Here is a 15,208-nt window from a genome sequence, read left to right on the forward strand (position 1 = left end):
ATGAATTCTTTGAAATTGCATGGAATAATGACAAAATAAGGTAATGAAGAGACATAATGCTATCAAATTTTAAGAAGATTATGTAAATATTATTACCTAAAAATTTTTAATTTACTGAATTTCTGAGGTAAAAATAAAAAAAATAAATAGCCTATAACAAATATATCTGCAAATATCAATGACCCTTTTTAAAAAATCTCGTAAAATGAATTTCAAGTTTAAAAAAAAAAAAAAATTAAAATATATAAAAAATTTCTTTATTCTAAATATTAGTTTATTAAATTTTACAGTAAAAACTATATAAACATATATATACACACTTTGCACAAGCCTTATTCATTTATAATTAAAAACATTTACAGTCATGAAGGAAAAATATAAAATCTTTTCATATACAATTATTTACACACAAATATAATGTTAAACAAGAAGAATTAAATTTATCTGTAATAATTGCTGCTATTTAACAACGGATTAATTTGAAACAATTTTTTTTTTCAAATAAATTAAAAGTTTTATTATAGGAAACATCAAAAAATATTTTGTAATGACACAAAATTTAAAAGATTAATAAATATTATAAAACAAGGTGCATATATTTAAAAATAGATTATGTTAAAATCATTAATGAACAATATTATAAATTAAAATATAATGTTTATAAATAAATACAGCTCCTAATATAGCAAATAGGGAGATTAAAGTTATAGAATATTAAATTCTTCAATTTTTTTAAAAATATTTTCTATGCGATGATAGTTTGAACTAAAACTAAAAATTAAGTTAGAGCCAAACTTTTCTTGAAATCCTCAGCAAACCTAACAGTTTTAGAAGATATAGCACCATTAGCTGCAAGTTTCTTTTCTTGATCCTTTAAATCATCTTTTTTATTAATACTATCTCCCTTTTCTTCAGGTATTATTGTATTATCTGGATCTGGAATCAACATACAATCACTTTTTTATGAGGGAACATTAATAAATATTTTATGAAATGGGAAATAATAACCATTCGTTTTCATTTCTAAAAAGGGAATAAAAAAAAATGTATGCAATACCTTTTTTTCAATAAGTAAATTACTAATACTAATAACAAGATATATTTTTGAAGTGAAAGCATCAGCCTGATCTATACTATTTCTCCAAGGCTGGAAAATTGAAGTTCTTTATATAGTATTTAACAATTCTTATCACCAGTATTATAAATATTTTAGAATTCAATTAAAAAGTATTTAAAGTTCATCAGTTCATCAAAGAGACCAACAAGCAACTGATAATCTCTTTTCAAGACCTCAGACTATTGATATTCTATTTTATAAACAATAGAAATATAAAATACTATTTATATAAAATTCTAAATGTTTAAATTTAGAACCACGGTATAAAAAAAAAAACTTGTTCATTGAAGGAATTGTATAGAAACCAGGAATAATTAATATAATTAGATTACATTTATTCATTTGTTAATTTTTTTACATCTAAAAAGTATCCTAGGACTTAATTTTAAATGGAAAACATAAAAAAAATTTTTTTTATAGCAACCAATCAATGGAACATTTTCAACATTTCAAATCTTAATATTAATAATAAATTCACTCCCAAAAAAATGAACATGATTTCATGTGGGTGCAGATTAGGATTTAGCATGTATTTGGAATATTTTTTATTTTTAATCATTGATCTACCTAACATTTACAGTAGTGACTCTTTGGAAGCCCTTATTCAAATAAGCTATACTGACATTACAAGAGCTTCAGATAACTATAAATATTGATTGTCTATGTCCAACACTGTAACTCCAAAACAAACATACCAGAGAATTTATAATCAACTCTCGCTAGCTCAAAAAACAATTTTGAGTTAAATTTCACCTCTTTAATTTATAGTAATCTAGAGAAGTTCTATTTAAGAGCATTATACAATCTATAATAATCGTATGTATATATAATACACTAGTATTGATCCTCTTCTGCCTTTTAGGAGAGATGGATTTTGATGAATGAGGTATCAAATGAAAGGGAATTTCATGGAGAAGTGACAAATCCCAATTTTGATTCTTATATTCTTTCTGGAATTAATTCAAGTCCTTGCAAAAAGGGATAGGTTTCCGAACCCTGACAGAGATAAGTCAGCAGAACGAGACAGTACAAATTGGGTTTTAAAGATTTTGGCACAGACATTAATACCTAGGTATGTAGAAAGTAAATTGGGCCCCTGTGTCAAAGACTGAACAGTTTTTGAGATAGCATGCGAATTAGGTGCTGAACAAACCTCATTTGAAGGTTAGCTTGCACAGCACCATGATGGATACTGATCATAGTGTATTGTATGGATACTACTGATCACATGTTTTGTTCTTTACTATGATTTTACGAATAGCTGAATCATAACTATAAAACTGAAGTGATACTTTCCAGTGGGTCAACGTAAACTGTTTTAAAGACAGTTATTATAAAGTATGCAGTTTTACCAATTGTTTGTGTGTTGATAAACTTTCTTGATATTATATTGTTTACAAGAATGAGTATGATATGGTAATTGTAAAAACAAACCTATACATCTAAAGCAACAACTCAATCTCTTCATTTACCGTTTCAAGAGTGATAGATATTTCTTCAGAGCTCAAACTGAGTTAAAACTAAGAAACTTTCTTATTCAGGTGGACTCTAAAGATATCCTAATAGTAAGTAGATCTATAGAGAGATTGACTGATTATCTTAGGGCCAGACAGACAAAAATACAAATTCTTTGAAACATTAACAGATCACGATCAATTGTAATATAAAATACTTATCAGTTCCATCAGTTTTATATTGCATTCTTAAAAAGAAAATGTTATAAAGAAAGAAAATAACAAGAAAAAAACCCAGTTAATTAGATAAAAATAAAAAAACAATAAAAGGTGAAGGGGAGAAAAAGAGTAGCTAAAGATAACGATGAAGGCTTTAGAGTGCACTCGCCTAGTCCTCTTTCAGGAGTTGTCAACAGCAAGCCTTGCAGAAGAAGGCTACTGAGCAAATATTCCTTGAAAGTTGGTTGAGCTATCTTGCTGTTGCAGCATTGAAAACACTCCACTCCAAGCTGGCAACTGTAGTGCGCCCTACAACTCCTCATGATGTGATGTATCTTTACTAATCTTTTTCCTAGATCCTAAGAAACCCCTGAGTAAATGACTTATCTTGTGAGGCACATTAGCTTCAGCCAATACTCTCTAGCACCCAACCAATTAACTTCTTTATACATAGAGTAATGCATATAGGATTTCCATGGAAATATATGAGCTAAATATCCAAAATGGCCAGAGATAGAAATGAGAGGCAAAAGTGGACTGAGGCTTTTAAATTACTTATGTAAAAGAAGAAGAAAATAAAAATTAGTAGAATGAAGAGTCAACTTACTCTCAAAAGCGTTTAATTTAGATTGTAACTCATCAATTTGTGCTTTATCTTTTATTGCCTGTTTTTTCAAATTTTTTATTTCAATACTCATACCATATAGATTTTCTTCAACTAACAACATGTCACATGCTTTATTTTCATATGCTTTCCTCAAATCTCGGGATTCTGCCCTGGAATATTTAGATCAATTTAGTACAATGTTATAAATCTGTGGCACCGATGAACAGAAGCATAATGTAGTGACCGAATAGTAAAGAAAATTCAATTGAAAATTTGAAAGTAAAAGTTAATTTCAGGGTTTATTTAATTGAGTATTCACAAGGAAATACCCTTCATCATAGTACCCAAATCACTTGGACCAATAGATACAAAGAAAGAGAAAAAATATCATATAAATGCATAAATTGAAATTCATAAAATTGCATTTCATTCACTATTCACAGGTGTCACAGAAATAATAGATCTAGTCTTGAGTTAAGAACATAATCATGCATTAATATTTCATCTCTCAAGATGAGTACATGTTTAATTTAAAAACCAAACTGCAGTCTATAACATTTTAATAGCCAAAATTACTGTACAATGAAAAAAATAATGAAGTAATATGTAACAACATAAACAAAATAAAAAAAAATTAGTCATAAATGATTTTTCCTATTTACAACACAGCCCAGCAAGTTACTGATTTATATTTTAAATAATTCATTTTTATTATTTTAGTCATATAAAATAGAAAAGAATCTTTTTTTACTTTTTCTGATTCTACATTTTTTTTTCTAAATGTAAGTCAGTGATGTTGGCTTTAGATGTTATTTTACACTGTTTTACTACATTAGATATTTAAAAACTGGAATAAAAGTTTGAAAAATGGATCAACAAATGATAACAAATGTAAAATTTACCTAGCTTTATCTATGATTGTATGAATCCATTGCATATTTGACATATCTTTATCAGAAATAGTAATTATTTCTGGAGATTCAGGTCTCAATTCCAACTTATGAATTAGTGAACGAAGTTCCTAAATTGAACAAAAAAAAAAAAAGACAAAAATAAAAAAGAATCTTAGAATCATACACATATTTGTGGAAATAATTTTGTATATAAGACAATTCGCATCAAAATAAAGATTGTAAAAAGATAGTTAATCAGTTTTAATGGGAAACTCCAACAGAAGATAGCTTCAGAAACATAAAGCTAGTATTTTTAAAGTGACACAAATCAAAAGGCTTGGTACTTTACAGCCCTCAAATCAAAGTTGAGCTTTACCCACCACTCCAACACTTCCCATCTGAAAAGTTATTATTTTTTCATAAAATACTTATTGCAGGAAATACTAACTGCTGTAGGTTACGTTGTAAAATTAAGTTTAATTAACTTCCTAAATACACACTGACCCTCAATCATTCTTTTAACTTTGACCAATCATCTATTCTTTCTACAGTCCCCAACCATAAAAACAGCTTATTTCGGAATCTATAAGTACTCATCTGGAACCTAAAACTATTAATCATTAAGTTGATAAAGACTGTATCTCTCGAATCTATTGACATATCTTAAGCCTAATTAAACCACAACAATTTTTCTTCCCAATCTGTCTCCTTTTTTTTTGCGCCGAGTTCTACATTTTAGAAGTAAAATTACTTATTATCCTTCCAGATTTACTCTTTTTGATTAAACAGTAATATATATTTGTCTCACATTCACCTTGTATTTACATTTAATGCATTATAATTCCAGGGGGTGACGGTAGTAGCATGGCCACAGCCCCCCCTCCCCCCTGGGCATTTGTGAGGTGTATAAACCAATGGGTGCCACTCACAAAAATAGACGTGGGAGTGACGGACCCACCCTATGAAAACCATGTCATGAAACGCATGATGTATTTCCTAAGTACATCGCACGAGGTCTTGGACCTCCATGGTCTGTCGCGCCAATGTTTAATTTAATTTAATTATAATTCCAGTTGATTCCAAAAGAAATATTCAAAAATATATATAACATAAATGAATAGAGTTATACCATAATACATGTTCAATAATAACATTATTAAAATTAAATATGATCTAAGACAATGATAAAATGAAAAAAAAAAACAATAACTTACCTCATTAGTTTGTTTATAACTTTCTAGTAGCTTCTGTTCCCTTTGTTTTACATTAGATACTTCTTCATCCCAAAACATTTGAATTTTTCTATTTTCAGCCTATATTTATAATAAAACATTTTGAATATACGATCAAAACATGTCACATACCAACAATGTCAATGAACTTAAATATACCACAAACCTTTAGTCTTTCCATTTCATTATTTTTTACAGCAAGAATTTTCTTTGCTTGTAAATATTTATTTCGCAAAATTTCCATCTTTTTTTCAATTGCTTGCCTTTTTATGTCTACTTCTGAAAATAAAGAGTTTCCTCTCTCCTTGTTTTCAAGAGGTCCAGCTTTCAAAATTGCTAACTCACTTGACATCAAAGCTTTTTCTTCTTTCAATTCCTGTTTTCAACATAAAGATTATAAATTTAGAAATATTTTCATGACTTAGATTGTGATATAATTTTATAATCGTAATCAAATTTCAAGACCAATTGGAAATTCATATAGTATATATATAGTTTTAAGACACCTAGCTTGATCTCATATGCATTTTTGTTTCTCCCAAATTTTATAATTTCATGTATTTTTGCTGCATTAAAGTTTCATTTCTTATAACAATTTTTATTTTTATTTATTTATTCCAAAAGGTATAGGTTTACTCAAAAAATTGTGGTGGTCCTAAAATTTGAACCAGTATTCTATACTGCAATACTGAACAGCAGTTCCCCATACTACTGTGTGATGCAATAGTCTCAATGCTTTCTTAGACTGAAGCCTGAGTGATAGCACTGGTGTTATAAATAAATGGTGCAAAGGGCAGGACCTTGTCCTAATTGTTCTGGTCTTCTGGTGTAAGTGGACTAAAAGCTTCAAGTGTCTCTCAAGATCCATACCCAGGTACAAAACTAACTTTAATGGTGATGATTTCTGAAATTAAAGAATTCCCAGCAGTACAGCCTCGTTAATGTACTAACACTACAGCCCGTTTTTTATGGTTTGAAAGGACTTTAATGTAGAAAAACCAAAACCATTCTCATCCTTCCATAAATCAACAGTTGGATAGCCCAACTCCAATATTTACTCAACACAATGTTCTATTGTTGTGGGTTATAACCAACACCATTATTATAATAGATCTCAGTTGTCAACTTCCGCAACATCAAGAGGTAAACAAATCCTAAACGAATTCTTTTCATTTGAGATTGTAGTATTAAATGAAATTCTCATACATACACGTCGCTCGCTCATAATTGACAATGGTCAACTGTTTTCTCATTGTGTACAAGTGAGTAGATACCCACCTAACATGTTGTAGTAGTGATTCAGAATTATTATATATAATTCTGTTAAAAACCTAGGTTAATAAAACTAGTAAAGTTTTATAAACTAGTGATAGAAATATCTATTGTAGAGAATCATATCAGTGTAATTATAATAAATATTTACCTCGAAAGCCTCAATTGTGGACATAAGTGTTTCTGTTTTTGATTTGAGCATTTCTTTGGTAATGTCCAAGGTTTCTTCCAATTCCTTTGATTTGATAGCCAATTGAGAATTTGTTAATTCAATATTGTGGTTAATAGTTTTACACTCAGCTAATTCTTCTTTCAATTCCTTCAATTCATCCTAAAATATAGTAAGGTAACATATTATTATCTTAAACCATATTAACAAAAATCAAATAAAGATTTTTAAAAAAGAGGAAATAAGATTATAACGCCTGATCCTTTACTTATTTTATTATAAGCGATATCCTGATGAGATAACTACAATTAAATTAAGTAATTTAATAAGATTAAAGTAAATTAAGATATAATTATGTCTGTAGTAAAGCAAGTATGTCTAAATTGGGAATTTTATTTAGTAACTATTTAAATTTCCTTCTTAGATCCAAAATTAAGAAAATTAATGTACTTTTTGTATCAATCATTTAGATTAGACTGAACAAAAAAGCTGAACAGCGGGAGTTTGCAATATTCTAAATTCCTACTGTTACCATTATTATTACTTACTATTCACTATTAATATTCCTACTTTTGCTATCATTATTATTAATTAGATCACAGAGGCCAAATCCGCTCAGAATTATTGGTAAGCGAATATGTTAAAGTTTGATTCTTATGACAAGATCAACAAGCTAAAATTAATAAATTGACTACTATAATAAATTATTATCTTATGTATTCTCAAAAAAAAAGTCAATTTTACTGACAAGGGCAAAAATCCATTTGTATGGTAAAGAAACATTACTAAAATATTACCTTGAGGGACGTGACTAAATCTTTCAATGTCTCTTCCTCAGAGCAAACATCTGCTTTGACAACATTGGCCTTTGTACATTCAATTTTATGTTTTAAATCTGCTATTTCATTATTAGCTTTCTCTCTCTCTTCCTCAAACTGACATTTCAAGTTGTTCATCTAGAAAGAGAATGCAATTAATTGTTTCCTTAATATAATTTAAAATACATGCATCTATGCAATATTACCTTCTCATTGAATTGTTTGGTCAGCTCAGCTTTTCTCATTTTTCCATCATTGTCTTTCACATCAATTATTGCTTGGAGTCTATCAATTTCGTGCTCCAACTCAATATTAATTAAGTTGCCGCTTTCTAATTGCTGGTTAGCTCTATAAAGTTGCTGTTGCAATTCCTATTGAAGATAATAATGAATATTATATATACTATACAGTTAATCATTTTTAAAGAATGAAAGAAAACCAATTTACCTCTATCTGTAGTGATTGTGAATCGAAAGTAACATTATTCGAGGAAATAGAACTGCACTCCATGATTTGGTTTTTAATTTAAATGTTATGAACAAGGTGACAAAATAAACAAACCGAAGCGGTCAAATTTGAACTGAATTAACCGTTAGGCAGTGTTGTGCTGTAATTAAAACATGTTTGGTATATTTTGATAATATAATCCATTATGCTATAAAAATGTTGATAAATTATTTATATTAATTAAACTGTTATTTAGTTCATACCTGTTGACATACTTAGGCAATATTATAAATATGGTTTTACTTAATGGAGTAGATACAGTTGACCGTAGACGTAATTTGATGAGATATTAGTTGGGGTGCGGTCAAAGTTGAAAATACAGTTTAATAAGTAAAAATTATTAATAATGTGCGACTGCGTTTCAGCCTGACAATAAGTTGTAGGATCTTCAGTAGCAATAATCAGCTGAACCTTGGGGGTGCCGTAACTGCAGACATTAGCTTCGTCAGCTGCACCGTCACCCCCCACGGCTTTTGTAGAATTACTATGATAAATTCATAAATTCCTACATAACAAAAATACTTCAATAGAGATCTTTTGTCATTTGGACAAACCTTCATGAGTGTTGCTGCAACAAACTTGTTGAAAGAAAGGATAAAATCTAAAATTTACCAACAATTTTTACCGAATTTCCTAATAAGCCAGGACCTGAGAATCCTTTTAATTAATTCATATTTTCTAAACATTCTTAGAAAAATGAATTCTCTTAATAGGCTTTGAAAGCCAATATGAGGATAATAACCTCTATGAATAATGTTGTACCTCAATTTCCGCAGTTGGAAGTAGTTAATCACATTCCTACACAATTGAAAAGTTTTTGGGTTTTCAAATAATGTGGAGGATGACATACCCTCTACTCTCCCCCCCCCCTTAAGGACGTACTTGGACACACTCCTTTTGGCTAATATAACTTTATTTTTATCATTCTAGTATCTTACTTACATATATTTTCTTTCTCACTTTTTTATAACTTTAATTTTAAATAATTTTTTGTACATATATTTCAAACTAGATTTTCACATTCATATTCATATTTGTTTATTTTATCTATTAGCTATCCTTTATTTTCTTATAAAACTTAGACTGTACATTTTTTTCAACAATAGTTATGTATCTATATTGTTAGTTATTTTCTGATCATTCTGTAATTCCTTTGATTCACTATGGTTGTTATCTTGTTTTTTTGTTCTTAGCCCTGATGAAGGCTTGAAATTCTAGCCGAAAAGTTGGCACTAATAAATAAGTTGTTACTTATTTGCGTTCTTCACTGACCGCAGCCCCAGTCTTCTCTTTATATATCCTCGATCAACTATTTCTTCATTAAACTCATTTAATACGATCAATAATCTTTTGTTCTTATTTTACACACAAAAAAAAAACCGATTGGTATTTACTAATCATTAAATACACGCAGAGCAAATAAATAAAATATATGCAAATAAAATTTTCAGAAAATATGTAAAACATTTTCTATCGGCTTCTTGGGCGCATTTGCAAGAACCCTGGGACACGTCCCTAATATTTTTCGACTCGTATAGTAAAAAAAAGTTTCATTGAAATCAGCAATCCCATGTGCGAAGCCTTCTCCCTTGTTAGTTAAATCACCCTAACTGACTTTTGAACATTTTTAATTTTTTGCTGGGCCATCACCACTTTGTTTGTCTCTTAAATTTAAAAATTTTGTTACTATCATGTATAACTCCTCCTTATAGGCACGGCAGTAAATTTGAAATATATGGACCATTATCAAATAAATTGTCACATTGAAATCTGAAAAAAAAAAATCAAGTTCTTGCACGTATTAGAATTACAGTGTTTAAGGGTTGAGTGTCCTAACGGAAAATATGAATTAAGGATCCAAAACATATTTCCTACGAAGGGATGCCCATTTTATAAAGTTGATTTTTAGTTTAGTTTGACATTAAAAAGATTTTCTAGAAAGCCCAGACAATGATCTCAAATCTTTAGGAAGGATAATTGAAAGTTGTGTAGCAAGTACTGTTCGGCCACTGCTGTGTAAGAACGATGCCGAGCCTGCCTGATTGCTCAAAGTAATCATTTTGAACAACACTTGATAAGAAAGTTAATTTTTACATTTCATTAATAAATTAGTTAAAAAAACATTTACACTTATTTATTATAGCATAAATAATTCATAACATTGAGAATCTTTGGACTTGAATATCTCCTAAACAAAGCTTTAAAGGGCACCCACAGGAAATATTTTTCTTTTTTTGGGATCCTTAATTCATATTTTCATTAGTTAGGACACTACAGGTAATCACTTTGAACAACACTTGATAAGAAAGTTAATCTTTACATTTCATTAATAAATTAGTTAAAAAATATTTACACTTATTTATTATAGCATAAATAATTCATAACAATGAGAATCTTTGGATTTGAATATCTCCTAAACAAAGTATTAACGGACGCAATATTTTATTTTTACAATATTTTCCTTGTTTTGGGATCCTTAATTCATATTTTCATTCGGTCCTGATATCCCCTAAACCATGAAACACTGTATGTAAACTTTTAATTTCTGGAGCTATTAAATGATTCATAAGGTATAATTTTTTTTTATACAAGGTGGATATCGCTATAGACACCTGTAGCACAAGTCTTCAGACATCGTGGGACTCCAACCAGTTGTTAGTTTGCCCAACAAGTTGTTCTTTCATATAAAAATCACGAATGTGGGGTATAGCCAATATGTCAATTTTGTGTTTTAGTTCATTTACAATGTGTAATTAACTTAGTTACCAAGTTAAAAGGCTTCACTTTTCTAAGCTGTCTTATTAGATAAGAAGCTTTTTAAACCAATATCAGGATTAAAATGAGTTTTTATTCTCCATATTGGCACATTTGTTTTATTTATTCATTGACCAGTTGAAAAAATATATATATTTTTATATTTATTCAACTATACTTGATAGAACTTTATTTTTTAAAAGTTTAAATTATTTGTAAATTACTTTTCTTAGAATAAACCTAAAGCTGAATTTTTCTGAAATCTTTTCGCTTTACTCTGTCCTTTGATTTTTTTCAATGACTTCAACAAGACTACTTGAAACTTGAAGCTTAAAAGTGATTTAGCACTATCTAAACTGCTCTAAAATGGTGCATAAAATGGTGTGACCTCTGTAAAAAAAATTAGATCCGGAGATATCAAGTAATAAAACGTTTGAAAAGTATTCTTTGTTTGAAACTACTTTTTCCTCCACATAAAGGCTTAAAATCTATAAAAGATATTTATACTGAACGGAACTTCATTTTTCCGACAGTTCTAGTAACGTTGGATTTAGAAAAATTGTGAGGGGTTATATATTTTTTCTTGAACGCGGGATTTCAGAAGAAAATGAATACATCCAAAAATCTAGTCCTAATGTCTCATTTAAATATACGAAAACTTATATTTAATGGTCCCAAAAGACGCTAAAAATAAAGGATCTGACTTAATTTTACAACAAAATAATTGTTCCCAATTTTACAGGAAGTATCTTTTGGTTTTTGTAATTTTTTATACATTACACTCATTTTATATGATCAACAATCTTTGTTTCTTATTCTACTTGAAAAACAAAATAATTAATACATAATAACCATTAAATAAATCCAGAGTAAAGGGGGAATACTATAATATATATAAAAATATGCTAAGGCCAAGACCCTAGTCAATATTGTATGTCAACGTACTATTTAGCTGGATTAAGGCGTTAAGTACAGCTCTAATACTATAATTTTAACGATATGTTTTACTAGACCTAATTTACCTCAAAATAAAATGAACAAAGTAATACAGTGTTTTATGATGGAGTTGAGAATGTTAATGATCCCTAACCACAAAAGAAAACTTGTTTAAAGGGTTACACTTCAAATGATTGGGGCTACGTGTCAAGGATCTCTGATTTTCCTAAATTACATGATTGCCATTTAGGATAGCAAACAATGTCGAGATGTATGCCATCAATTGATAAGTATTGATTGACAATAAGCTTATGAAATCGTTTTCATTCGTTAAACTTCGTGCATTTTCGACCGAACCCAGTCAACATTTACTAGACCAATGACTTATCTGACTTGTTATCATTGTTTCTGTTTCTTTGAATCTGGGAGCTGTCAACCTGTCCAATATTGTAATTATAAATTATTTTTAATAAATAATTTGATTCTTAATAATTATATTTTATTTTGTTTGATTCATAAATCAGGTACATTTATAATGTAATTTTCAATCTCAGTTTGAATTTACTGACAATTTTTTTTTTCAGATTTGAAATCAGCCTTGTCTTAGTAGTAATGACTAGAAATAGTAATGTACACCGCCTTATTTGCTTGATTTGTATTATTGCAACATTTTTATCAAGTTGGGCGATTGATATAAAATCACCCCTTTTAAAAGAGGGTAAAGTCAGACCTCCACCATTGCCTCCTAGTCAATTAAAGCATTATGATCCTAATTGGAGCAGCCTAGATGCAAGAATTTTACCTTCATGGTTCGATAAAGTGAAAGTTGGCATTTTCATTCACTGGGGAGTCTATGCTGTTCCTAGCATTTGCTCTGAGTGGTTTTGGATTGATTGGAAGGGTAAAACTTCAAGAAGTAATATCAAGTTTGTAATGTTAATGTAAATGAAAGTAATATTTGTAAGATCTCATTTTTTTAGGCAATCCATCTCCAAATGTAAAAGCTCAGCAGGAAATTACAGAATTTATGGAGAAGAACTATAAACCTGGTTTTACATATCAAGATTTTGCAAATGACTTTACTGCAGAATTTTTCAACGCCACCGAGTGGGCAGATCTTATTGAAAAATCTGGTGCTAAGTATGTTCAATAGAATATATATATTTTTTTAGGTTTTACCAAAAAATTTTAATTAAGTATTCAATTTTCAGATATGTTGTTCTGACTAGTAAACATCATGATGGTTACTCATTATGGCCTTCAACATTTGCTTATAGCTGGAATTCAGTTGATGTTGGACCTCATAAAGATATTATAGGTAATAAATGTTTAAGAAAGTTGAAAAACATTGTAATCTTTACAGCAATACAATTATTGCCAATGAAAAAAAAATTATTGCTACATAATTTAGTTGTCGGTAAATCTTATCTTTGATTAATTTTAGAAAAAATGATCCACTTTAAAATAATTCATTTTCAGTTAGAAAATTTACTGAATATACTTTCAAAAATAAATTTCTAGACATTGATTCTATGGTTGATATATGGATTTATTTTCCAGTCTATTATTATAAGATTAAGTATCCCTTTCTTGGGCTTCAAGTATGTTAAAACTATAAATGCTACAATTTTTAAACAACATTCGAGTACTTTTTTCTAATCTTTCCTGCCTTATATTTTGGATTAATTCAATATATTTCAATGTCTTTATATAGTGCCCTTTTTTCTGTATGCTTAGGAGGAAAGTGCATTTTTCCTCAACTTTTTTCCAGACATGATCTATTTTGGAGTAGATCTTTTAAAAATATTTGCATTGATATTGAGGTTTAGGTGAAAATATTTAGTTTTAAGGGCATTGTAATTTTTTTGATTTCCTTTTTATTCAAAAACAGGAGAAAATTTATTAGGTTAATAAGATCCTTTAAATCTAATATAAATATTTTTTAAAAATATTAATTAGAATTTTTATTTAATTTGTTTAGTTATTTATTTACATATTATTGAATTTTAAATACAAATTTACAATTCAGAAAGCCACAAAGAAAGAATGGGATAAAATGTAGCTTGTTCTAGAATTGCGAAACACTTTTGATTTTAAAGTAAAAAAAATAAATTATGTTCTTTAACCTAAATTTAATTTGGTAAAGGCAATGAACATGAAATTGTATTACATTAGATTAAGTGGTAATTTACTAGTAGTTGAAATAAAATTGCAGTAATTTAATATTACATTAAATTATTAATTAAATGTAATTAATACTAAATTATCTTTTTAAGTATGACAGATTGATTAACTTTATTAGACCCCATTCATCCCCCACATAACTGAAGAACAAAGTTAATATTACTGAATTTTATGAGTTTTTTATCACAGTGATAAGATACTCACTCTTTAGTTGTTCCTTCTATTAATCAGCAAACTTGATTTATGACTTAATAATATGCTATAAATTACAAAAAGTAGGCTAAGTTTACTTCTATACTGAGAGTATATGTTTCTCAGAAATAAAAGAAGTGATGAGATATCATCCTTTGAAATTTCTAGAATCCAATAATGACCAATGTTAGTCAAAGTTTTGAACCTATATCCTTTAAAGGGTTTAAAATTTTACCTTAAATAGGCAATCATTGAGACAACATATATAAAGTTTGTTCTTACAATCAGATTATACAAAGTAAACACATTGATTCTCCCTAAATAAACGTGATAAGAACGTAATGTTAATGACCTTTGGATAAAAAAGGAGATGAAGTGGTGTTTACTATCAAGCACATCATCTGCATACGTGTAAGATATTATTATTATGTCCAAAAAAATATTATCAGAGGTGTAATAAAACAAGAAGATTTAATCAGTCCGGAATTCTTTAAATTCATGAAAATCCTGGACTCATTATATCTTCTAGTTTTAATACACCTCTGATTTTTTTTGGGTATAATAACATTAGCTTATACAAATGTGGATGATGAGCATGATGGTTAACACAACTTCGTCTCATTGAGTTGCCTAAGGAAAGTTTCAGTATTTCCGTATGAAGTGCAGAGCACAAGAACTATCTAGGTTGTAATGACATAATATTTTTTATGATTACAGTTCCAGAGGACTACTCCAATGTAAGGCGTCTACTCACTTCAAGAGAATGTTCTATGATATGGATAGAAATGATTCTACACTCAATCAATAGATAAACAAACACCCAACATGTCCTTTTCAGTTAAGATCGGGGGGGG

General features: G+C 28.7%; 2 protein-coding genes across 3 annotated transcripts in view; one reads left to right on the top strand and one right to left on the bottom strand.

Moving 5' to 3' along the window:
- Positions 1 to 737: 737 nt before the first annotated feature.
- Positions 738 to 12,164, bottom strand: Spindly (spindle apparatus coiled-coil protein 1 spindly). Of its 2 annotated transcripts, none has more exons than XM_014417834.3 (10): positions 12,065 to 12,164; positions 8,229 to 8,388; positions 7,988 to 8,152; positions 7,761 to 7,919; positions 6,946 to 7,125; positions 5,689 to 5,898; positions 5,505 to 5,603; positions 4,300 to 4,418; positions 3,398 to 3,567; positions 738 to 936 (listed from the first exon to the last, which is right to left on the bottom strand). In XM_014417834.3, the coding sequence occupies exons 2-10, from the start codon at positions 8,289 to 8,291 to the stop codon at positions 779 to 781; spliced, it is 1,323 nt and encodes a 440-aa protein (XP_014273320.1). In that variant the 5' UTR covers positions 8,292 to 8,388; positions 12,065 to 12,164; the 3' UTR covers positions 738 to 778. The 2 variants fall into 2 exon arrangements, with proteins under 2 accessions (XP_014273320.1, XP_014273319.1); XM_014417833.3 differs by lacking the exon at positions 12,065 to 12,164 and adding an exon at positions 8,492 to 8,717.
- A 97-nt stretch (positions 12,165 to 12,261) lies between these two features.
- Positions 12,262 to 15,208, top strand: part of LOC106678961 (alpha-L-fucosidase) — a gene marked incomplete in the record, with an annotated part of 11,149 nt that continues 8,202 nt past the window's right edge. The window contains 4 exon segments of the mRNA XM_067045518.1: positions 12,262 to 12,427; positions 12,563 to 12,879; positions 12,959 to 13,118; positions 13,190 to 13,296. Coding sequence (XP_066901619.1) covers positions 12,591 to 12,879; positions 12,959 to 13,118; positions 13,190 to 13,296 — 556 coding nt within the window.

The sequence above is a fragment of the Halyomorpha halys genome, unplaced genomic scaffold (genome assembly GCF_000696795.3).
Source record: "Halyomorpha halys isolate HHAL.00 unplaced genomic scaffold, Hhal_1.1 Scaffold170.1, whole genome shotgun sequence".
Taxonomy (NCBI): Eukaryota; Metazoa; Arthropoda; class Insecta; order Hemiptera; family Pentatomidae; genus Halyomorpha; species Halyomorpha halys.